The 26434-nt window shown below is 46.2% G+C and overlaps 1 protein-coding gene across 1 annotated transcript in view; it reads right to left on the bottom strand.

Moving 5' to 3' along the window:
* The window catches only part of MYO1B (myosin IB), a 73403-nt gene that overhangs the window by 34134 nt on the left and 12835 nt on the right, over nucleotides 1-26434 (bottom strand). Inside the window, exons 2-9 of the mRNA XM_032946255.2 lie at nucleotides 25613-25762; nucleotides 21447-21562; nucleotides 11042-11136; nucleotides 8371-8475; nucleotides 7845-7891; nucleotides 7102-7165; nucleotides 3741-3839; nucleotides 1926-2032 (exon numbers count right to left, since the gene is read on the bottom strand). Coding sequence (XP_032802146.2) covers nucleotides 1926-2032; nucleotides 3741-3839; nucleotides 7102-7165; nucleotides 7845-7891; nucleotides 8371-8475; nucleotides 11042-11136; nucleotides 21447-21562; nucleotides 25613-25741 — 762 coding nt within the window. The 5' untranslated portion in view covers nucleotides 25742-25762. The remainder of the gene's footprint in view (nucleotides 1-1925; nucleotides 2033-3740; nucleotides 3840-7101; nucleotides 7166-7844; nucleotides 7892-8370; nucleotides 8476-11041; nucleotides 11137-21446; nucleotides 21563-25612; nucleotides 25763-26434) is intronic.

Below are 26434 nucleotides of genomic sequence, written 5' to 3'. Positions count from 1 at the left end.
CACAAGCTGTATACTACAAGCTGTACACTACACTACAAGCTGTACACTACACTACAAGCTGTACACTACACTACAAGCTGTACACTACACTACAAGCTGTACACTACACTACAAGCTGTACACTACACTACAAGCTGTACACTACACTACAAGCTGTACACCACACTACAAGCTGTACACCACACTACAAGCTGTACACCACACTACAAGCTGTACACCACTACAAGCTGTACACTACTACAATCTGTACACTACTACAAGCTGTACACCACGACACGAGCTGTAGTCACGATGCACCACTGCGGTGCCTGTCAGGGTTCACGGCGTAATCGTCCTCGCTGCGTTTCGACATCGCGGAGTGTGGCACCGATGTGGGATTGATTGGTTACCCAGTCGCGGAGTGAAGTAACACCCCTGGGAATACAACAGTGTCTCAGAAATAACATATTTAATTGCCTCGGCCCACTTTGTAGTTATTTGGTACCCCGGGGTACCGCCGTAAGGATCAAATAAATGTCTCAGTGTCAGGTGTACCAGAATCAGAATATTTATTTATACTGAATGAGCTATGAGGCTATTTTTCACAACACTAACCTGCTTCTCAGCAACATGACCCGACACATGAACCTGTTGTCTGCAGTCCTCAATGTGCACTCCTAACTTGAGTGGACAATGCGACTGTTGGTTATTTTTACAGCAGCGTTTGACTGTAGCATTGCAACTGGTGTTGATAATAAATGTTATTTGTGAAGCACTGTTGGCAATTTAACATATACAACATGAATGTGTAGGTTTTGCAGTTGTGTTGTTTTTCTCTCTGATGTGATTTCAGATTGTACTGCGTCTTGTTTGGCATGATGTCGGACGCACCGCTCAACATGCCTGCAGAAGACATTCCCAACACGTGGAGCGAAGCGTCAGATATCGTGCCGAACAGCACAGGGAAAATCGCAAAAATGCATTGGAGAGCTAAGTTCATATGCTTATCGGAGGTGCGGGGGAAGGAAAGGTTGGAAAGCGAGTGATGATCCAAAGGATTGGAGGGAGTGTGGGACTGTAGGGGATTGTAAAGAAGTTTTCAGCAACCAGAAGGACCAGGGAAATCAGGAGGAGCGGGGAGGATCAGAAGAAGGACCGAGTGGGGGAAGACCAAGAGGAGGACTATGAAGAGAATTAGGAGGATGAGATTCAGGACCAGGACCAGGAGGAAGACCAGGACGTGGAGGATCAAGAAGAAGAGGATTAGCAGGTAGATAATCAGGAGGACGAGGTGTGGGGGAGCTCATAATGCCATAGTACCACACAAAAAGGGATCAGGATGTAGACAAAAAAATGTAACAGTGAAATTCACATGCTCAATTAGTCTCTGCCATGCTCAATTAGTCTCTGCCATGACGGAGCTGTACCGCATGGCAAATGACCAACAGCACTACCACATTTCATTCTGGAATCTGTAAATGACTGCTGTGAAGGTTCTTTGAATGTAGGGTTAAATTACAAACGGGTCACAGACACCTGATGATGACCGTTTGTGTTATGGTCGAAACGTCGTGAGAATTTTTATTGTTTTATATATATTTTATTATTTTATTGTTTCCCTTCAACGTGACTTTACCGAAAGAGCTAAGAATATGGGTCACAGACTGATACATATATAAAGGCCCCGACCGTACGCACTCACGATCAGTCGTTGATCTCTCACAGCCATATTCCTCCAACACAGAGTGGCCACAGGGCAAGAACGCCACCCAAGCAGCATTAGGGTCTCGGAGGTTTCTCATGTACACCCCGCACCTCCGTTTAGCACGCTTGGCTATGTACGGTGCGAAAGAAGTTCAACATGCACACATGCAACATACACACAGAATTTCTCTAGCACCACTGGCCCGCGCGGTCGCCTCCCATCGCTCCCGCCTCGCCCTCACCTGCGTCGTCTGGAACACCGTGGCATCATCCATGCCTGGCACGTGGGCGCTGTCCTTCTGCATCAGGTAGCTGTACGTTGCCACGTCGCGCTGCAGCTTCAGTCGCTCTGCACCAAACGTAGTGGGAATGGCAGTTTTTACGCAAAATGACGAAGGTTGAATGTATATACATGTGGAACTTCTTTCGCACCGTACATAGCCAACCATACTAATCAGAGGTGCGAGGGAAGGACATCAAACTAAACACAAAAAGCAGTTTTAAAGAAATGAGTTTTCAATCCTAATTGAAAAGTGCATAGCTCCAGTGGCTTCATAATATCAGAAGGAAGAGCATTACAGATGGCCGCAGAAGTGCATCCGAAAGCGTGCACTGAAGTGACCGTCTTTGTTCGATGGCTAGACAAAAGCCGCTGCGAGGATGACCGGAGTTCGCATGATGGTTTATGTTCCTTGATGAGATCAGCAAAGTATTGTGGTTCATTTGCAGCAAGCACTTTGTGTGTAATGAGTGCGACCTTATAATGTATTCATTCAGCAACCGGAAGCCAATGCAGCTCAGCGAGCACTGGATGGATCTTTTAGTACCCATCACGACACGTGCCAAATAGTTTTGTACACGCTGCAGCTTGGTAATGTTTTTGGCAGACGTCCCGTAGTATAGTGAGTTACAATAATCGAGCCTTGTCGATACTGTGCTACACGCCACCGTGTTGGCTTGTCATACGACTCAATAGTGGTCGAAAGTGTCAATGCATTAGCTCTGTCTGTCTGGAACAGGTGTCAGCCTTAACTCTCGTAAAAATAAGCTTATAGAAAAATATGTTCGTGTTGTGTTGCTATTAGGAACGTACCGGTTGGAAAACCGGCTAACTTAATCAAAGAGTTTAAAATAACTTAGCGATACAATAGCAATGCTAAATTGATAAGCTAATATGGCCAAGGTCATACCATCACACGCCGTGCACATACCTCGCATCCACATGAGCTCATTACGTAATGATATTATCACTCATTAAATACTTCCTCCGATAAATTCATGCTGAAGCGCGTTACAGAATCCATGCACGTGCATGACCTTTCTTCGTTGTTTTCATTGTTGGATGCTGAGCACAGGCCCAGTGGCCAATAATGCAAAGTTACCAGCAATTAAGAGCATGAATGCGATTGCAGCAGTTAAGAACGTTGTTCCTTTGGGAAATAAATTATGGGATTCAATACCAATGCTGTGCAATTTGACAAAAGGAAGATACATTATGCGTCCTAAATAATGGCTGTTGGAGACAGAATGCATCGCAGGAAATAATCAGTCTATTACAATTAATCCTGAGCAATGGTGGAGGTGTCAAGGTGTCAAATTAGAGGCCACACAATCTTCACACTCTCACTCACATGCCCTCATGCTCATCCACTCATTCGACCCGCCACTCACACACATAGTCTCGCTCGCGTGTAAATCTCACTCAGACGCTCTCCTCCACTCACATTCCCACACTCACCTTTCCACTCTGGTTTAGGGAGCTCAACGACCTTGGTGCTCAGTACAGATTTTTCAACAGCAAGTTAGACTTATGCTGAGTAAATCTAATAATGGGTAAATGTGTAAATTGTTGAGGGCCGCTTACATTTGGAGGCTACTGTTTGGCAAAAACATGATGCACTTCGATTTGATCTCGCTTGCTCACGCCAATCGGCAGGGGCCAACGTAAAGTGTCATTGGGGTTGAGCAGTGTGGGCGGGTGGGTGGATGTGGTGTTGGATCGGTGGTGGGCGATGGTCGTGTCCCGTGGATATCGACGTGGCGTTTGCGGCACGCACCCAGCAAATGAGGCGAGGCTCCAGCTAGGAGCTGGTAAAAGATGTGGAAGTTCCTCTCGCCGCGCGCCTGACCCACCACTCGTGATTTCTCCAGGAGGTCTGCGTGGGGGAAGGGGTTAGAGTGAGGACACTGATACAAGCAGGTGCAAGGCTAATGTTGAAATGAAGCTATGCCACTACTGATATCAGCCCCATGCATTTCACGACTGGTTCCAGTGCCCGTGCATGCCAAGCATGCACTGTGTTACTGCTGGGACTGAGAGGGGCAAGGGATGCGGTCGTGAGCGGTGAGGTAGGACAGGGTAAGGAGCAGGATGATGGTTGTGGAAGCAGCGAAGTGACTACACAAAAGCAAAATGAAGTTGAAAACGTCACATTCCTAAGGAACTTAATATTATGAATATCACTATTGGTATCACTATGTCTGCCCGCGTACAATATCTGAGATGTCAAATACTCGAAAGAATCTTCTACGTGACTTTACCGAAAGAACCAAAGAAGATGAATCATTGCAGTCACAAAAGCTTTAACTCGAAAGAATGTTGACGTCGTATGCATTTTCACGAGTGTTAAACTATTTTCGTCATGTTTAAGACATGACAAGCTCAAGATATGAAGACCTACATTTTCCCAAATAAGTCTTCTCAAATAACCCTTTCCAGATGAAGGTTGTTCCAAAACGCTCTATATATATTTAGAGCAAATAATTTTTAGAAAACACCAATCACCTACCTGACCCACGGCAGCATTGCCAGAAAAAATAGCCCTTTCCTGCACGAGCTTCCCAGGAGCAGATGCTCATATTTATAGAGGCAGCACTAAAATAAACCACCTTCAGGCCACTCAGCTGCAGCAAGGCTATTTTCACATTAATGCAGGAGAGACTGCACTGCAATGACACACATCCCTCAAACCCCTGGAAGATCCCGCCGCACCATGCACAGTGTTGAGTACCGAGAAAATCCATTCCATGTTGCCGTAGAAATCATAATGTTCAACTTATCAAGCCAAGTACCTGTCAGGATTTCCATTAAAGGCCCTCCTAGGGGGCAGTCGTCATAAAATGCATGGTGCTGAATGATGTCTTATTTTTTTTTTTAGCTCGAGCACATGCACAGAGACGCGAATACCCGCGTCTGATTACTATGTTTTGGCTACGTATGTTACGAAAGAAGTTCAACATATATACAAACACACATAACGTGTCTCAGCTCTGCCCGGTTCCTCACGATGTAATTCAGAGCAGTCGCGCAATAGCCGCTTGTTAAAGAGGTTCATGGTTCGAAACCAGCAGCCACCCTGATTAATTCTGTGGGTGTTTTAATCTTTAAAATAGGTGCCGTTTGATTCACGGTGGACGTTTAAGATCCCATGATGTCATTCACAAGAGAAGGCCACCGTGTGCCGACTTTATGGTCCAAATTGAAGAGATTAAAAAAATGTACCTCCAAAACACACAACTGGGATTATGCATAGCAGTCATCACCCCCGACTGCTAAATTTTGGCAAGACTCTCCTGAAAGATTCATGAAACTCCGTAAGTCTTTCCAGGGTAAACAAGCTAAATAATAATAACATAACGCCTAATCAAGCAGCTACGTGTGAAGATAATTGCAATGAATATAAAGTAGTAACGGCATACTATCCTGATTTGTATTTGATGAGAGCCTGCCCTGGACCTCATTGAGGGCATAAGTGTGAAGCCTAGCTTCACTTTATTTTCCGAAGCAAATCACATTCCGGTTCCTCAAACCTGCTGTGGGATCTTGGTCTCATAATCACCCATGAGTCGATGTGCACATACCTGTGCATGTGCATGTATAAAGATGGTAACCTGGTTTCAAGTCCCAGTCATGGATAACAGAAGTGTAATGATTCATCGCCTTCCATGCAGTGATGAGGATAGTCACAATTTAAATCAACCTTGTGATTAATATAGTGACCAATCTAGTGACCCCCCTAGAGAGGTTGAGCGTCTCCTAATATAAGTGAATAGATGTACATAAACAACGTCACATAGTGTGTAGGCACAGCGTGCAAAAATAGCACACTGCATAAGAGCAGCCCAACATTGGAAGAAAAAAAACTGCTGTAAACCCAGCATGGCTTTGAGAGAACTGGTGCTCCTGTCACGTTAAGCTCATTACTCTCGCTAAACTGTCCTGCTGCAATGCACAGGACAGTAAAATTAACTTGTGCCTCGGTTACGAATGGCTGGGTGGTGGGGGAGCATGCCCTGATTTTGTCTCTGATATTTACAAATTCCCACCTACTGTGCCTGTGCACAAAAAACTCTACTCGCACAACTGGTTTTTCTAAATATTTTTGAAAGACGGTTCCTTGTTAGCAAGCAAGTGTCCGCAGTGGCATACCATGAATTTAAACACAGGTTTTCATTGTTTCATAATACAAAAAGAAATGAGAACTGAACTGACAATAACCTGACGGATTTAGAACTTCCCCAAATGCGATGTTGTGTCAGTTTGGTTATATTTGGACCGGGGCTTGCATGTGTCAAGCCAACTTCCCTCCTCACCCTGTGAAGCAAGGACAGGTTTTATTGCCCCGGGTAGGGGCTGCGCTGAATGCTACATTTAACTCTGGGATTGTTAAATATGTTATAAATATATAAACTAAAGTAACTCTTCAAAAATCCACGTACCTTGGAAACTTCCGAAAACAACCGTGGTAAAAAAAAAAAACGTCCAAAAATGTACGCAACGAGTACCCGTCTGTTACATTTCCACGCTCTGTACTGAAGGGTGCCAGTTCAAACAAGACGACGCGTCTCTTAATGCGGACACGAAATACAAAACCCACAAGTGTGGGGAGGAATATTTGCCTCTGAATAATAAATCTGAACATGCATATACTGTATACACATATATACACGTGTGTAAATGCAGGAGTCGTGGTTTATACGTGTCCTTACGCAATCTCCTCCATTCAAAACCATTGAGCCCTCCCTGCATGGTTCACATGAACAACATTCAGATAAAACCAAAGCGGCAGGGGAAGCATCAGGTGAGTCTGCAGAGGAGGGCACTTTCTGCTCTCTGTCCCCTTGATCAACACGAAGCTTGCCTTCTAAGGTCCCTGAGAAGTGAGCGATGTCTATTTATTCTCCAACCACTCCATTCAAATGCTGCACACACATTTGACCTCTCCATTCACTGCGATCACATCTTTCTGACTGGACATCTGTGAAAAGGAGATTCACAGCTCATCGGATTTCTCCAGGATAAATACAGATGTTGATTCTCTCCTGTGAGAGTCTGCGTCATGGAGACCACAGAGAACGCATATCCCTCAGAGAAGAGCACAAACAATAAATGGGTTCGCGAAGTAGCGCAAGACTCACAGTTACTGATGACGCCTCCGAGAGGGTCTCCTTTGAAGTCAAACTCGATGTCCATGTACTTTCCCTGCGAGCAGCAAACGCCGTTACCACGCGAATTGAACCGATTTGTCAAGAGCAGCACAATAACTCACCATCACCCAACAAGCACGAAGTCCAATCAACATGGCTTCACTTAAACAGAAGAATACGAGCCGATGAAATGGTTCCTAAATATGCATTGGCTTTACAATTACGCATTTCTTATTTGATACAAAGATAGAGATGCTTTTGGGTCGTTTTCAGTTGATACTCTTAGTTAACTCTCAATGCACCTTGTTATCTGCTCTTCCAATGTACAGTATGACCGTTAAGACACACACGGTAAAATATTGGCACCACCAGGTGCTGTGTGTGGCAGCAGCAAGGGCTTTGTGTCAGCATCCACAACACTGCCTGTGGGGGGGGGGGGGGGGGAGCCTTCCAAGCAGCATGGACACCATCATTACAACATGTATATGTTTGTCGAATTACCAGACTTCACGTAAATAAACCAGTGTAGACTGAACTGCCTCCACTAGAAAACTGAAGCTACTGGTGCGACAGCTCCTGGCAGTCCGACAGATGGAAAAAAAAAACTGTATACTCATTTTTTTTACAATCCCTCCCTACGGGCAGAAATAGCCCAACGTGTGTGGCCCTCGTGTGAACAATCAGATGAATAAATTGGCTCAAGCAATCAAGTGTAGAGGAGAAAAAACACTCACAAAACGTGACGAATTGTCATTTCTGATGGTCTTGGCATTCCCGAAAGCTGTGAATGTGCACACACGCACATACATGCACCCAGCTTTAAAATGCAAACCACATGCACGAATTTGGGAACTCTGAAAAACAACATTTTTATATATTGTGCAAAACAAAATAAAAATGATCAAAACGACGCATTTAAGCAAACGGAGAAGTTTATAAACTGGGTTCCCTCTCCTCTCGAGTTTTGGATGCGATTCAGCCACCGAGAGGCCTAGCTTGTGAGGAACTGCGGGTGAAAAATATAGCAGTGGGGAAGCATCAGACGAGGTGGGAGAAAGGACACTTTCTGCTCGATTTTCTATGACCCACATAAAGCTTGTCTCATAAGAGAATGGTGCCCATTTCATCTCCAGCCATGTCATTTGGTAAAACGAGATCACATCTCTCGCGTAGAGGCATATCCACTGCTTATTGTCACTGCTGGCAGCTCAAGGTGTCTTTAAAAGGTTCCCTGGCACGCCACACATATCCATGCATCACCTTCCAGTACTGGGTTCGACTGTAGGAGCTGCTCCTTCACCTTCGTCACCTCGGAGCCCTTCCCGCACACGGCAGCCACGTACGACATAACCAGCTTGCTGGCCTCTGTAGCGCCATGTAGAAAACAAAGGCAAAAACACACAGAGGCATAGGCACGTGCAGACAGGTTCACTCACACCAACCATGACCCGTAACCCAATTACTCAATGTCAATCACATCTGAGAATATTGGTTTGCTGTCTGGTTCATTAGATTCAAGGAACTCAGTCATTTTCATTCGGTTATTTCATTTTATTTATTTGGAAAATGTTAAATGTGTTCACGTGACATCCTACTGTACATGCAGATCAAACATAGGACTTATTGTTTCATTTTTTACCACACACGAGGTATATTCAACAACAAAGATGTGCAGTGCATAAATCTTGACTGCAGGAATTCATATTTGTTGGGTCTTTTGGTAAAGTCACGTAGATAGGTTCAAAGAAAATAACAAAAAACTACGACGTTTCCATCGCAACACACGCGCTTGCGTTGAGATCGAAACGTCGTAGTTTTTTGTTATTAAAAAAAGCCGGGAAGTGCCGCTGGATTTTTGCATGTGCACAAATGGCGGTATGCTTTAGTACATATTTGAGTCTTTTTCGAAACTCATGGTGTTCCGACCTGCATCGTTACTCTGTTACGATGGGGGTTTTCTATCACCATTCACATAAATAAAGAACCACATGTAGATTGGTTTGGTCCTTAGTAGGCCTCACCAGTACAGAACAGTCATCAATTGTCACTGCTGCCACCTGCATCTGGGAGCTCCACATAAGAGGTGAACACAAGAGGAAGACACGTGCTTGCTTCTTTAATTCATCATTCTGATCCTGGTTCGCCAACAACAGGATGTCTTCATCCAGTAGTGGTTAGAAAATGCCTGGCGATGACGACGATTAAGTAACCGATAACAAAAGAATAAATATTTGTTGCGCACGGTTGCACTTTATTTTCCACGCAGTTGCAATTTACTTTGCTCAGTCGGTGTTGGCCGCTGAGGGCATGATGGGTTTCTCTTTTTTTTATTCATGTTGCTCCATGCCCGCCTTGGACCATTCCCATTCCGTTGTGATGTGCACTGATGCCTACTTTACTGAGGGAGATATTGGCACGCAAAATAAAGATCGATTGATTGATAAATCCCACTCGATCGACATAAATGAACATGGGGTTTGGAAACTGGTTTCAATTGACGTGGGACCGGAGTAAAGTCCAGAGAATGACGATGCAGTATTTTGGAGGCAGAACTAACTGACTGTGAGCCTCTTCCCAAGAATGGGAAAGCAGCGTATGTGGATCTACGAGAGAATCAACGACAGTGTTGGTGCTCAACACAAGCTACACTTAGGGTGTTTTTCAGAACCTCATATATGAGCTCCCTTTCTCTGTGAGTTTATTGGTGTGAGAAAAACCGGTGCACGCTTGGCCGCATAACTTGGCTAAATCATGAGCGGCGGAATAAATAGGAGCACTTACTGAAGGAAACACATGGAAGGCATTAGCCACAACATCACTCTGAAGATAACGTGAGATTCCACGGCTTCATGAAACATAACCGAGCCTGAGTTGTGACGGCACAAGGCTTCGTGTTTAATATTTCTGAAAAACCCAGCAGGGCGAAGCGTTCCGAAATTTATGAGATGTCAATCGTATAGGCAGCCTGCATTTGGTTTGCTTTACACTGGCAAGAGCTATAAAAAAGGTGGCAGTGTTAATCCACTGTGTCACAATTCAGACATTTCTCCACGACACGACAACTTGTAAAATGGAAGCGCAACATAGCGCTCGTCTTGCGCGGTTGAAATGAAAACGGGAGTTCTGAAAAAGGGCTACTGCGTTGGAGTCAGAATAATTAATTAGCCTGGCTGAGTCCTGGCCCCATGCTTGCAGTTTTTGACAGACGAGTATTTTTGTTGGGCCAGAAGTTGAACTGCTGGCGGCAGCAGCAGCCCAGACAGCAAGCAAGCAAGGCATGCTTGCGCGCTCCGCCCATCCACGGAACCCAGGAAACCACAGGGGTGAACCTGAGTGCCACCCCACCCGGGGCATCAGGGGCAGTGGTTCGATGCCTCACTCCGGTACCACAACAATGGAACAATTCACAGGTGAGGCCCAGCACCACCTCCGACCTTTAACCAAACAAAAAAACTCCCACAAAAATTGCTCGACATTCCATTCATCACCAGGAAGTGCCCCTCCCTTGTTTTAGAGATTCCACATGGGTGACGACCGGCGTTCAACGTGAAAATGGAGACTGGGAGTGCAATGTGTTTTCTTGCCAGAGTGGCACGTGAAATGCTTCGCGTCTTCCTTAATGCCCACACTATTAGACTCTGGAACTCATCACCTCCTTGATTAACCTAGTGACTCAATAATTAATAAAAATAAATATTTAATTGCTTTAATATGTATTTAATTGGCTTTATAATGACTTATTGATTGAATGGATAATTTAATTTTTGGTTTATTAAATGGGTGATCAGCTGATTGGTTGGTTAGCTGACTGATTGATTGGCTGGCTGGTTGGTTTATTTTCTTGGTTCATAGATTACTTGATGATAATAAAAAAATGTATTGATTGCCTCTGTGCGCTCCCCCCCCCAACTCCCGCCACCATGTCGCTCACCAGTTTTGCCGGCTCCGCTTTCTCCTGTGATGAGGATGCACTGATCGCGGTCGTGGTCCCGCAGGGAGCGGTACGCCTCGTCTGCGATGGCGTATCTGCAGGCACAGCACAGGGTAGGTGCACGTTTACATACACAGCACGTGGGCTCCGTCACCAAGTTCACAAACAGACGGCTCCTCAACCACCACCTCATATTCATCATGCCTACTGCCAAATCACCCGGGATTTTCCTGATCTCATCAGGCTAAGCATGTTGAAGTCTACTTCGTAGATTTTTCACAGCTGTGCTGTATAGCCCTCTCATGCGTTTTTTTTGGTACTGGACCACGTGTTGTTCTGCACGATGTCCGACGTTTTTCTCCATGTGCTGGAAACTCTTAGCACCGGGAGTGAAACAACCATGAAACACATCATAGAATGTTAAAACTGGATAGTAGTTTGGTGGGAGACAATCTCTGATTTCGTGTGGCAGGCTTGGGTGGTGAGGTGGTTGTGGAGATGGCAGGACAGCAATTCATTATTGCATGTACCTGCACAAAGCTTTGAGTGTTATCCTCATGTATGAGTGGGTTTTCTCTGGCTTCTATCCTTTCTTCCCACAAACCAAACACGCATTCATGGAATTGCCCAAATATCCCAACGCAGGACCCTCCTAGAAAATGTTTTGAGACTCAGTGATGTGTAACTGGCTAAATGAAGGGTATTATTCTTAATAACAATAAAATGTGCCCATACACTAAAGACAATACAACAGGAGGTACACATTTGTGGTGATGCTCCTGAGTCTGCGGTCAGAATTATATATTCCTATGGCAGGGGTCATTCCGGGATAGGAACACACAACCTTATAATTGTAGGTCACATACTCATCAGCCATGATCAATCCACTGTTGGATGAAGGTCTCCCCATGTCATGATCATATGAGTCATTGTTCGGCAAAATCTAACAATCCGCCAGCACCTAGGCATGGCTGTGTTCGATTCCTTGGCTGCCACTCCCCTGTCACTATTCTTTGTGTACTGTGCTACGTTTACTAAATAGAATACCAAGTCTATGATACAATCATTCATAGCTACGACGTAAATAGTGAACTGAAACAAAGCCCCCCGCAAGGTGCGACAAGGTGTCATGATGCTGTTGCCGATCCCTTCCCTCTCTAAGCGCGTGATTATGGTGCACCATAAATCAGCGTCCACACACGTGAACCAGTCGAGCCACATGAGAGTCATGCGTTCAAATACTTCTGAAGCTGCTTAGCTTTAGGAGTATTTTATATTTACGAAACGTCGTGAGAATTTTATTGTTTTATTTTATTATTTAATTCTCATTCTACGTAACTTTACCGAAAGAACCAAAGAAGAGTATTTTATAAATGCAAGAAGTCACGTGAAATATTTTGCCTCTGCCAAAAGGTCAGTCTGTTGATGTTCAGGCAGTCAATGGGCCCTGAGCAAATGGTGGAAACTCCACATTTTCATGGCATACTCAAAGATAAAGCTAGGTGACTGTTAGACTTAACCACAAAGTAGTACTTATTTTATTTATCCCAGATGGAACGAATTGACCAGGATTTGAACTAACAACCTTCTGGTTGGGAGTCGTACGCTGTAACCACAGTGCCAACTGGCCAGATATTGTATAGCACATAAGCACCGAATAGGACTTTATTCCTAAGAACTGAATATTTTATGTACAGATGTCGCTATGTTCGTGGAAGAGATTTCCAGCTTTACAGGGATGATAAAAGAAAATCTATCTTATTCACAATGAAAAAAACTTAACCACTGAATCCATATCCACAGTGTTGCCAAACTCAAGCACTTGTCTTCAGTGAGCCTGAAAACTGTCCCTTAATTTAACAATGTGCAAAATTTATAGACAAACACTTCCCATTATGCAGGCGCTCTTTGTGAGCTGAGAACTTTACGTACCTGGTAAGACTCACCCTTTACCAGACACGAGTTATGTCGTTTGGCTCGGATTAAATCAAATTAAGTGGGGCTTAAATGGCCGTTCATGGACCTCCTGTACCCCAAATCAAATTCAGTGTGACGACACTGACACCCGTGGTGCCAGAATCACACTTACCACATTTCTGTTTTAGCACTCACAAGACTCAATACCGCATCATTTGCAATCATCATCAGCCATGATGAATCTGCTGCTGGACGAAAGGTCTCCCCAAGACGTCAAATCTCTCTCAATCCTGCAATATATTGAACCACCGAGCACCCACACACGAGCAAATGTCATCTCTCCCATCTCCTTGATTGACGTCTGCTCAGAGACGCTGCATCCCTGAATAGCGACTCCATCGATATTTTCGACCATCGGTCATCATCCCTTCTAGCGACGTGTCTTGCTCGAGTCCACTTACTTTTCACAACAGTTAGAATCATGTATTTAGCCTCTGGATGTTTTGTAATCCATGTGATCCTGTTTCCGTCTCTCAATGTAAATCTAAGCACGCTTGCCACATTTATTTTTTAATCATTGACAAACAAGACCGATGAATCGATAATTTGCAATTATCCTCATGAAAAGATAAACACTCAAAATAAAGGAATACTGCCCACACCTTTTAAAAGAGCCCACTAGGAGAGACCCACAACAGATTCAGATACAACCAGCCACTTATGTTATCCATGGCCAGTGTACTCTAAACCACGCACACATATACATACACACAGAAACACCCAAAGAGTGTATTTTAGCAGAGAACAGGGCCATGGTGCATACCCCAGAATCTGTGCACAGCAGACCCTCCTCTGATCTCCATCAAAAACCACCTCTGTTTTCGCTCAATTAAAAATGATTAAATAACATCCCATGGTTGTGACACCATCTCTGAAAAGTATTGGTAATTTTTTTTTACTGGAAATATATTGAAAAAAAAAACAATGCCAAAAGACCATGCAAGCTGCCACCCAAGTTACTCCAGTGACATGATGCACTCTCTTGTCCACACCTCCTCCAGCAGTCAAAACCCATTTCAAGAGCCTCGCTGCATCACAGGCATCTCTTGCGACATGAGAGCAAGCAGAGAGGTGACGCAGAATCTCAATCCGTATTCACTTTAGTGCAGGTGCAGCCAGGCAAGTGAGCAGCCTCAGCGTGCTCTGGCCGTTAACCCTCTGCTCATGCTGCTGCTGCTGCAGCTGTTTCTACTGCTGCTTCTGTTTTTTTTCCTGCTGCTGCCGCTTCTGTCGACAGCAAACAGCGTGTGCCACTGTCAAAGTAATAAGCCATCGTCGCAGCGGATGTGCCAAAAACCGCAATCGCGATTGTGAAAACATTGTCTGGGTTGATAAATCCTTGTAGAATTATGAGATTAAAAATAGTGTACTCATGCGAACAAGGTGCTTCAGGCTCTTTGCCGGTGGCCAATGAATTTAGTTACAGTTACCAAGTACGGTACTGTACATAGAAATGAAACAAAAACAATCCTTTAAAAGTTTAAGTCAATCACGCTCTTGTGATGAGCATACTTTTAAGTACAAGCAATGCATATCTCCCAGATACATTCAGCCAGACCAAGAGGCTGTGACCAAAATGCAGAGCCGCCCCTATTAAAATGTGGGCTGCTTTTGCTTCTAGAGTAGAGCCCGCTAAAATTAGACATTCGCAGACAATGAAGCGAATAACAATCCTGCTGACTCACACGAACGGGATGCTCCAAGGGCAAAGCACGCGAAGCCAGGCACCCAACAGCAAGCACCGGGCACTGACCATTCGGGCACACTCGGCAGGTTATCTGCATGGGCTTAGCGGTGGCCTCAAGGCACCCATTCGTTATGACGTGGGTTCTTCACTGGGGAAAAAAAACATGCGTGGGAATGGGTGAGGAGGGGAGGGCCATGTGCTTCGGAAGCCATACCAGTGGGAGTCACAGCATCTAGATTCTCGGCATGCAATGTTTGTGCACCACTCTGATTGTACCTTTGATACCATTCCTTGTGCAAGATCTGTTTTAATAATACGGGACGGCTGCATAGGTGGTCGCAAACACAGCTTTCGAGCTTGCGGCATGAATGAAGCTGTGGTGTCGCTCATTGATGGCCGTTCCACATTTCACATGGAATGTTTACAGTCGCTTCCCATGGACACCAAAATAAATGGGTTGTTTTTTTCTTCCCATGTCAATACACTACGGTGAGCACAGTTCTCACAATGAGGTCATACTGCTCACGACGCTCATTTAGCTGAACAAATTCAGCTGACTGACAGCCGACGCCACGCACAAAAGTGCAAATGTCCCTCTGGTAAAGGAGCATGACAGCTCTTTTGAGATCGACGGCGCTTACGACTGGTGGAGCGCGATAGGTCAGCCACTAGGCTTCACTTTGTCCAAGTTGCAAGCAGCCAGCAGAGCAGGCTAGATTTACAGTTCACAGGGGAGTTCTTAAAAAAAATAATTAAAATCGTTTAAGGCCTTTCTCACGAGAATTATAAAGCTGCTTTGAGAATGCTTACCATAAATCGGAACGACTTGGGAATGCATCTTTCATTAGCTGGTACCATGCTAGCGATATGTGCACCCCTTGATGAGATATCATTTCCTCTGCACTGGTTCTGCTTTAAACTGTGTCTGAACAACATTCTGTTGGGGTTTCTGCCTCTGTACTCAGCTGCATTGCCACGCATGCTACTGCTTTGGAAAGTAAACACTACATCTATATATATACACACACAATATATAATGTTAACATCTTTTTTAATCACCAGTGACCATGACTTCACACTTGACATTTTCCCCAGATAGAACATGCCAGGGGTAGGGTGTTTTTATATTATATTGTCAGAGAGGAATGAAGCATTTAAGTAATGTACTCCTAAAACACATTACACGCCACCCCTACGCGCATGTGATCACTGAGCCACTTGGCACAGCACGCACGCTGCCGCACTCCGCGCCCAGCAGGCACACGTGCAGGCTACCAACGACCAAAAGCTTCGGAGAAAGAATACCGGTTAAAAAGCGTTCACAGATGGGCACTTGCATAAGAGACCTGTCCTGGTTATTTGGGTCCAGGACCATGGGAATTTGGTAATTAGGGCTCCACACAAAATCATCAGCAGCAGCAGCAACAACAGCAACGCAGGATTAAGCGAACCGATTCCGTTCTTGTTCACACCAAGTGGGTTAAGACACATTTGGGTTTTTCTTCATTCACAGTAATTGTCGTTCCTGCTGTGTTTAACTGCGCACTCGGTGGCAGTGGGGTTGCAATTTATTTGTGCTTCAGGACTGAGCAGAGGAAGGAATTTGAAAAGTGCACGACGATCTTAATCGACCATACGAAAGGCACACCTATATTTAATCACAAACTATTTATACCGGAGTTACATGCACACATCACGCAACTCTTGTTCGATTCGAACCTCCAGTAAGTGTGCTATTAACTTTGTGACCCAAGTTTGACTCTCGGCCACGGATAACATGAGTTTTTAGCAATATCTGAACTGATCCTGCCCTTCCCAAACTGGTGAAGCATGGTAAAAAAGAAAAACCCAGGACTGACAGCATGGGAAGGACTTCACCCCAAGTTGGATTGGCAAGGCACTGCAAAGTAAGTGTAAGTCTATAGGTATGGATAACGTTTCTTAAGGGAAATGAACGAGTGAGGGGATTACTGTACAGTACAGAGCTGGATGTATAGTCCAGATGAGCAACATGACTTGGTCCTTCGTATTTGCGAGAATGTTTTGTCCTGAAACACATGCAGCCCTTAATCTGCGATCTGTGGCAATCACCAACATGGATTGAGGGTGCAACACCCACAAACAAAAACATTCTCCTTAACTTTCAAGCATATGTTCTTTGGTCTCACGAGGCAGATCAGTCACACAGTCGACTAGCCAACTGAAATACGACTTTATTTTAATCCTTTTTGTATTCACAATCTCTGTCTGTGTTTCAAACCAGTGATCAAAACGTTCAGTTGCTGGGCTGGTAAATGTGCTGACCTGACTTACGCTGTGATGCAAGGGAAAAAGTACGTGTTTGAAAAAGGGTGGCTGTCAAAGCTTCGGGTGCAAACAGGTATACAGTCGTGCCGTATTATCGTCGGCGTTTGACAATAATGCTAAGCTCAGGTCCAAAACTGCTGTGAAACAGAAACTTGACTTAGCAAGCTTCCTCATGACATTCCTGCCAAACGATGCCGCAGAGGAAGACCAAGTTGGGTTTTTTTGCTGCATGTCAGGTTTGTGGAGGCCTTGCCTGCATGTCTTCTACTACCACATTACAGCATTGACCGAATTGCTATATAACCAATGTGAGGGTCATGGAACAAACTAATTTGTTTACTTTAATGAGTCTAAAGTTTCGGAGAAATTCTCTCCATGATCTTCAGGTGAAACAAGGGAAATTAATCGTGATGCTTTGTGTCAAAGCACAGTGAAGAAAATTGCTTATATCCACAGCGGCCATGATCCAAACCCATAGCCCAAGGCCCAAATGTCGAAGTGGAATTAAAAGTTGGTAACCGATAAAAGGAAAATCACTCGGTTACGTTAGTGAGAGAGAAAGTAGCAACTAATTGTTAAATGGCTCAATTATAACAGTCAGAATTTTTGTTTTCAGAAATCGCGATGCTCAACTGCATTGACAAGAGCTTTGAAGCTATAATGTGTGGATCATGCAAATGTGGTTATGGCTGAGACACACTCAGTAACTGTAAAAGTGACCTGTGGAAACGAATGCAGAAAATAAACTGCTGAAGTACTTTCGTACAGAGTTGAGTGTTATTTCTTCGTGTGCTTGGGTTTTTTTTCCAAACAATCGACTTTATCCAGAAATACTCTACTCACAATTACAATCACCAAAAAATCCAAAGCAACAGAAGAGTATTCAGATTCAGCATTAATATCATCTCGTTTACAGGTGCTCAGTTAATTATTACATGACAGGATGGTAGGCTTTCATCCAGCAGTGGATTGACCCAGGTTACTGTCGGCGCTGGTGCTAATGATGATTTATATGATAAGTGAAATAAATACAAATGTTTACTAACGCTGATCCCATAGGCACCGAGGGCTGGGTAACCACGGCCCAGACGCTGTGACAATAACAACAACCGCCATTCGCCACTAAGTGATGGTGACGTCACCACGACGCTTGTGCCAGGCTATGTGCACCTTGAGGCCACGTGAAGTGTCGAACGCCCGCTGGCAGGAGGTCACAGGGCAGACCCAGATGCCACAGGTCGACTGACTGAGACGACTGGCTGATACACCACCTGTGCCCCCTACTGTACCAACTTGCTGTGGTTTAGCCACCCGGCGCTCCGCTCGTTGTTGTGAGCGTCGCTCCTCCGCCCTCCGTTGTTGTTGGAGGGCGACCGCCTCCAACTGCCCAGTAGCGTCCTTCACAAGCCTCCTCCACAGAGGCCGATTTTGACACCGCTGGTACCAGTCATCGGCAAGTCCACTCAGCTCCACATCCTCCTGTATCACATCACTCCATCTCTTCTCTAGCCCGTGCCGCGCCCGTTTGGCCCCCTCGATCCGGCCGAACAAAAGCTGTTTAGGCATGCGGGCTACATGGCCCAGCCAACGCAGCCATGCCTGCCGGAGGAGCTCACACAATCCAGCCTGGTTAAGCCTAGGATGGTCGTAGGTAGGCCAGCCTAAATGTATCTAATCGGCGAAGATGTTCCATTAGTGGGATCCACGTTTCGCAAGCGTAGAGAAGGGAGGAAATGACTGTGGCCGAGAAGACCTGAAGCTTAGTGTGGAGCGACAGATCAGGTAGCTTCCACACAGCGTTAGGTAACCGATTAAAAGATAATGCCGCTCGACTGATTCGGAGTGAGACCTCTGCTGTTAAACCGGAGCCGGTCATGAGCACACTGCCCAGGTATGGGAAACTCTCCACTCTCTCCACAACTGCCCCATCACCAATTGGGAGTTGTGGGGGTGGAGTATTCGATGGTACAAAATACCCAGGCAGGTGCTTAGTTTTGGTGGGGCTGATGCTAAGGCCCCACCTCTTAGTTTGCAAGCTCCAGGTTCAGCAGCAGCGCCTCCTCTGAGTGAGCAGCTCTGATGGTTCTTTCGGTGAAGTCACGTAGGTAGAAATCAAATAAAATAAAACAAATCACGACGTTTCGGTCGCAACACAAGCAATCTTCATCAGGTGGAACAACCATGGCAAGAAAATGCTGAATTAGGCGAGAGAGCTGCCATGGCAAGATGTTATATAGGTAAGAAAGGGGGGAGGGGCAAGAGGGGAGAGAGAGAGGGGGGGTGGAGCAGGGGGAGGGGGGGCTGCGTGAGCACTAGGGGGAGAAGAAGTGAGGCTGGGGTGGAAATAGGCGGGGCTTGAAGTGGGGGACCATCAGGGCATCCTTCCAGTCCTGCGGAACCCGTCCAGTGGTCCAGACTGTTGTTATGATGTCATGTAGGGCAGTCTCTGCACAAACGCCACCCTCCCTCAGCATTTCACTTGGGAGATCATCTCTGCCCAGTGCCTTTCCTCGTCTCAAACTCTGGATCGCCTTCAGTACTTCCTCAACAGATGGCACCTCAGCCAGCCACTCACAGGGTGTGACTTCTTCCAATATTTGAGGCACCGCAGCCTCGCCAGGGTCATCCCCACTTTGTCTCACGTTGTTATCCAGGCTGAGTGATGTTCCCTCCCCCAGGACCTCACAGAAATCCTCAGCAAATCTGCAAACCTGTTCCTGGGGTCGGAGATTGGATCACCGTTCTTTCCCCTAATAATGGTAATAGGTGTGGTGCTGCAGGTTACTTTTTTATGGAATTAAAGAGCTATTTGTGATCGCGGGCCATTGAGGCAGACTCCATCTCCTCAGCAACCCGCGACCACCACCCATCCTTGCAGCGCCTTACGGCTCTCCAAACCTCCGAGCGAAGGCTGTGGTAAGCCTCCTCATTCTCCGACGTGGGATGCTGTAGCCGATGAGAGTGGGCCTGTCGCTTTTTCTCAGCTAGCTTGAACACCTCCTCTGTCAGCCAGGGTCTCTGGGGAGGTCTGGACCGTGTACCCAAAGCAGCCATTGCAGCTGCATGAGCCACAGTCCTAAACCTTGCCCATTTCTCCGCGATATCAGGAGGAGTGGGGGACAATGCCAACCCCAGCCGCAAGCGATGATTAAATTCTCACTTGCAACTTTCATCAGCTAGCTGAGACTATGCCACTAAGGGTTTGAATGGGGTCCTGGGTGTACACCCACCACTGGAGTGGAAGAAAGGCAGGCGCATCTTACAGATGACAATTCGATGGTCAGTGGGCAGATCAACTCCACGGTAGGTCCTGGTGTCAAGGACATGGGCCCGCATCTGCTGTTCCATCACTATGTAGTCCAGCAGATATTCTTGCTTGGACCTGGCATGCATCCATGATGTTGTGCGGATGCGCCGATGCCGGAACAGTGTATTGGTAATTACAAGCCCATGGGCTGCACAAAAATCTAGCAGCCTCCTGCCGTTGTTATTCAGCTGATCTGGCCCATGCCTTCCAATCACTTCAGACCAGGTGCCAACATCATGACCAACTCGGGCATTGAAGTCACCCAATAAGATGACTCTATCCCGAGGGGCCACTTAAGCTAGCACCTGTGACAGGTCATAAAAGGCATCAGACTCAACGGCCTTGCCTGCATCCCTCCATGGATGTTCGTCTTCAGTGGGGGCATAAGCAACTACGACCACCACTCCTCACCTCTGGTTGATAGGAAGGCGAGCCCAAAGTAGCCTGGGGCTTACAGCTTCCCACACATCACCGCCACGCTCCCACGCCCCCTTCATTCTTTTGTTCAGAAGAAGAGCCACTCCCTGTTGTTTGGCAGTCTCCTGCCCCAAGTACAGGACTGTCCACCCCTCATGGTGGCAGGAGCCAGAGCCAGTCCACCGGACCTCCTGAATACCACAGAGATCCAGGCGGTACCGGTCCAGCTCCCGACAGAGGAGTGGCAGCCTCTCCTCCACAGTGAGCGTTCAAACATTCCACGTGGCCACACATAGTGTTTTTTTGTTGTTTCTGGAGGAGCCCCGAGGGTAAGGATTCAGTCTCCTGGTTCCGCCAAATGGGGTTTGGCCAGGAGACGTCATAGACGCCTGTCCCCCCGGGGCCTCCGGCACAAGCTTATTAATTAAAATTTTCAGTCGTGGTTTAGCGGTAATTAATTGAATTTGGAGGGGTTATCAGCCCCTCGCACCTGTCCACTGGCCGCTGTGGTGGTCACAAATGCCATGAGGGGAAAGGCCAATCGGAATTGGCCCTCCCCCCACAGCACTGCCCACGACAGCGTTGCCCATCCAGCACCATGAGGAGGAAGGGGATTGATGTGCTGTGACAATGCACTGCACCACCTTCACTACTGAGCATGGTCACACCCACAACGACAACCCTCGGAGGACAGCATCAGTGAAACTCACATGTGGGGGCTCAGCTCGTAGAAGTTGCGGTTGCGGTATTCCTCCACCTTCTCGGACGTGTAGATCGGCAGCGCCTTGTAGGGGTTCATGGAGATCACCACGCCCCCGATGTATGTCTGGAAATCCAACAAGGCATCGTGCCATCGTGAATCCTCATCATTTGACCTCTGTGACCCTCTCCCCTGGACATAGCCACGTGCCGAAACAGTTTACACATATGCCCTCCCTTGTTACCCACCACCAGAGGTGAAATGATGTGATCTTTAACAACTCTAAAGAAAAGCATTCATGTTATGGTGACGTTGAATAAACAAAACGTGGTGTGTTTTACCTGTGCGAACAATGAGTGTTATCGAACTTTTCTTAATGTATAAAATGTCCACATCAACGGACTGACTGGTGCACCGCATTGGTGGAAAGACAGCGTCTACTAATACCTGGCGGGAAGTGAGCACAACGTCTACTTACCACAAATTTGACAGATTTCTTTGGTTTTGTTCCCATAAAAAAAATTGCCAGAGAAGGGAGTGTCTGCCAACACTCAAATCGGACCCAAGGTCTCCTGTGACACCAACAGTGGCAACCAGTACCATACAACCAATACCATACAGCTTGCGGGACCTCGACAGCCTCAATTCTGTTGTTGCGTATGACATGAAGTTCAACAGATAAATGTCGTGCTCTGCTAGCCATGATAGGGGCTTCAGGAGAGAGTTTTTTTAGTTTTGCTATTCCACCTCCATAAATGGGAGTGCAGAATACAGTGGTGTTTACTGTATGGTCCATAGTTTGGGTTGCATGGCCACAATTGGCATCGATCAACTCTTCCCATGTCCGTATGAGCAGGGAAAAAAGATCCACGATTTCACCCCCAGTGAAGGTCATCATCTAAGATTAACTGCGACTTTACTGTTGAGTGCACAGTAAACTCGACTTGTGCTAAAATTGGTTCTACAGGTAGGCTTTTGCGAACAATATTATCCGTAAAGGGGGTTTATTTTTGGGGGGAATATCACCTAAATATATGTGCCGTTAAACCCGCCACCACCCTATATAGTCAGCCTCTGTTATGTGCTAAAACTTGAATAAAGACATAAGTGAGTTGGTTCGAGCAACTCAATTTGGACAAACATATTTAAGTACTGCTGTTTTACACGCCTGATGAAGACCGCTTGTGTTGCGATCGAAACGTCGTGATTTTTTGCTTTTTTTATCTTCGTGACTTTACCGAAAGAACCAAGAATATGCAAATTGGCATGTTACAGTGCCTCTGAAGTATCACGCTGAAGAAATAAATGTGAATATGTATATTATTATTCTTGGTTCTTTCGGTAAAGTCACGTAGAAGGGAAACAATCAAATAATAAAAATATAAAACAATAAAATTCTCACGACGTTTCGACTGCAACACAAGCAATCATCATCAGGTGTGAAAACCACAACAAGAAAATTTTGAAAAAAGTGGCGTTTTTTTTACATTTTATACTTTTATAATTTTATTGTTTCCCTTCTACGTGACTTTACCGAAAGAATCAAAAATATGAATCCCTGCAATCACGAAAGCTTTCAATCAAAATGTATATTATCGTTCAGCTCGAGGCATGTGTAAATTACATCAAGATATCAAAGCATGTGCATCCACAAAATGTGTTTCGGCGGTTGTGGATTCAAACGTGATGGCAATTAGCCTGCGATGAGGCACTGTGAAGCAAACGCAATAATTAATAATTCCACCTATAAAATAAGTGGTCACCTCACTGTGGCTGCCACAACAAGGCGTCATTGCTGCAATTCCCCACTTGTCCATGTGGACCCAAAACAAGTGCTGCGGTTTCATCGCTCGGTCCCGCAGGAGGATTATTTTACGAGCTGCACGGCTGCCCCTTCAGCTGCACAGCTGCCCATGGGAGCGACCACGCCAGAACAAACAGGGGGGGCGACTCGCTCTTCCTGCCGTGGCCTTTTGGGCTGTTTTTTGTGAGAAATGCCACTGCTCTACACTGTGCCGAATGTTGCAGCTTTTATTGAATTACTGTCAGAACATTATGAGGTTTTTTTTTAACACTTGTAACTTACGTTCCTTACCTAATAAAATGCACAGCCATGCTAAGGTCACATTGCAAACACGAGGAAAGGTTATATATGTATTTTTTTTTTGTCATAGCGTGTCATATTGTTGCAAACAAAATAGTACCAGACATGTAAAGAACATTTTATTTAAAGGCTATTGAATTAACAGATTATGTTTTTAATTATGTATAAGCATTGAACCTACAATAACAGCTCCACATGGGTCCTCCTGTGAAGCACTTGTTGAGGTGATGTGATCACGTGGTTGAATGTTCTGTGGCAATTCAGGAAATTGTCACAAGTCCGTGCCATTATTTGAATAAGAAACTATTATTTTGTTGTCTTCTACTATCTGGATTGTCTGCATTGTACATTCAGCCCTGTGTCTGTTTTGTTGTTTTTATTTACTTCATGATACGTTAGCATGTGATATACAAATCATTGCACGAATTGTCACTGACATTCTGAGACCTGGTTAGACGTATGTTTTTTAGCATAAAAATGCATCTGGATCAATGAATGTATGACTAGTAACATGCATACATGTTAATCTATGGTGTGGGGAGGTGCAGCAGTGTTAATGCTGGGTGCGGTGCGGTGGTTCAGTGTTAATGCTGGGTGTGGTGTGGTGGTTCAGTGTTAATGCTGGGCGTGGTGCGGTGGTTCAGTGTTAATGCTGGGTGTGGTGCGGTGGTTCAGTGTTAATGCTGGGTGTGGTGTGGTGGTTCAGTGTTAATGCTGGGTGTGGTGTGGTGGTTCAGTGTTAATGGTAGGTGTGGTGCGGTGGTTCAGTGTTAATGGTAGGTGTGGTGCGGTGGTTCAGTGTTAATGCTGGGCGTGGTGTGGTGGTTCAGTGTTAATGCTGGGTGTAGTGCGGTGGTTCAGTGTTAATGCTGGGTGTGGTGCGGTGGTTCAGTGTTAATGGTAGGTGTGGTGTGGTGGTTCAGTGTTAATGCTGGGTGTGGTGCGGTGGTTCAGTGTTAATGGTAGGTGTAGTGCGGTGGTTCAGTGTTAATGCTGGGTGTGGTGCGGTGGTTCAGTGTTAATGGTAGGTGTGGTGCGGTGGTTCAGTGTTAATGCTGGGCGTGGTGTGGTGGTTCAGTGTTAATGCTGGGTGTGGTGCGGTGGTTCAGTGTTAATGCTGGGCGTGGTGCGGTGGTTCAGTGTTAATGCTGGGCGTGGTGCGGTGGTTCAGTGTTAATGCTGGGTGTGGTGCGGTGGTTCAGTGTTAATGCTGGGTGTGGTGCGGTGGTTCAGTGTTAATGGTAGGTGTGGTGTGGTGGTTCAGTGTTAATGCTGGGTGTGGTGCGGTGGTTCAGTGTTAATGCTGGGTGTAGTGCGGTGGTTCAGTGTTAATGCTGGGTGTGGTGCGGTGGTTCAGTGTTAATGGTAGGTGTGGTGCGGTGGTTCAGTGTTAATGCTGGGCGTGGTGCGGTGGTTCAGTGTTAATGCTGGGTGTAGTGCGGTGGTTCAGTGTTAATGCTGGGTGTGGTGCGGTGGTTCAGTGTTAATGCTGGGTGTGGTGCGGTGGTTCAGTGTTAATGCTGGGTGTGGTGCGGTGGTTCAGTGTTAATGGTAGGTGTGGTGCGGTGGTTCAGTGTTAATGCTGGGCGTGGTGCGGTGGTTCAGTGTTAATGCTGGGCGTGGTGCGGTGGTTCAGTGTTAATGCTGGGCGTGGTGCGGTAGTTCAGTGTTAATGCTGGGTGTGGTGCGGTGGTTCAGTGTTAATGGTAGGTGTGTGCGGTGGTTCAGTGTTAATGCTGGGCGTGGTGTGGTGGTTCAGTGTTAATGCTGGGTGTAGTGCGGTGGTTCAGTGTTAATGCTGGGCGTGGTGCGGTGGTTCAGTGTTAATGCTGGGCGTGGTGCGGTAGTTCAGTGTTAATGCTGGGTGTGGTGCGGTGGTTCAGTGTTAATGCTGGGTGTGGTGCGGTAGTTCAGTGTTAATGCTGGGTGTGGTGCGGTAGTTCAGTGTTAATGCTGGGCGTGGTGCGGTGGCCCCGTGTTAAGACTGCGTATGGTGCGGTGGGGAAGAGTTGATGACGGCGGTGGCGGTGTGACCTGACAGGATGCGGCGTGACATGAGCAGCGAGACTCACGTAGACTTGGTTGTGCTGGAATCGCTTGCGCAGGTTCTCAATGAAGGAGTCCTCGGTGAGGGGGTCTAGCAGGACCATGTCCCCGACGCCTACCATGTCGTCCAGGAATGAGGTGCTCACCTTCTCCATGGCGTCACGTGCGTTGTCACTCTGCCGGCACACCACACGACACAGCCCTCACCATCACCGCCATCCTCAGCACAAACTTATTCTGCAGGGGTAGTCGTCACCATCATAGTAAAGCTTGCTACAATCGCCTTGTCCCTAATTTGTACCCGTTCATAATCAGTATCGTCAATGACAAAGCCAGGTCATTCAACTGGCAGGAGGTGGCTGCTGTTAGGAGGATGCTGACAAGAGGCTGCTAGCACGTGGGCCGGCATGTGTTTGTGCGTGTTTGTGATCATGCAGGGTTTTAATAGATTCAGATGCACCGAGACCAAACTCCAATACATATGAACTAATCGCGTTGCTTCACGATGCCTCGTTGTTTGATTTGATTGAGTCCCAAATGGGGTTTCCGACTCCTCCGTTACACAATTCCCGTCTGAACTTCGGTGAGACAGCAGGTGCATAGCAACATTTTGTTTGATGTCCTAGAAAAAGAGCTTACGCTCATGCTAAAATTCTTATCACTTTTATCTGATGAAAAATGCATGGGCGTGTGTGGGGGGGGGGGAGTTCTGCTGTTTATACACACGTGCCACCGTTTCTCACAAAAGCTTGTATTGGATGAGCCTAAATAATTAAGAGGGCTTCACAATGCAGTTCGAGCTAAGTTCTTCTGAAATACTGTACACTATGTCCAAGAGCAGATGTCTC

This window comes from Petromyzon marinus, chromosome 4 (assembly GCF_048934315.1).
Source record: "Petromyzon marinus isolate PM22_M1 ecotype Great Lakes invasive population chromosome 4, UKy_Petmar_22M1.pri1.0, whole genome shotgun sequence".
NCBI classification, from domain to species: domain Eukaryota; kingdom Metazoa; phylum Chordata; class Hyperoartia; order Petromyzontiformes; family Petromyzontidae; genus Petromyzon; species Petromyzon marinus.
The sequence above is the reverse complement of the archived record's forward strand: the minus strand, read 5'-3'. Positions and strand labels throughout refer to the sequence as shown.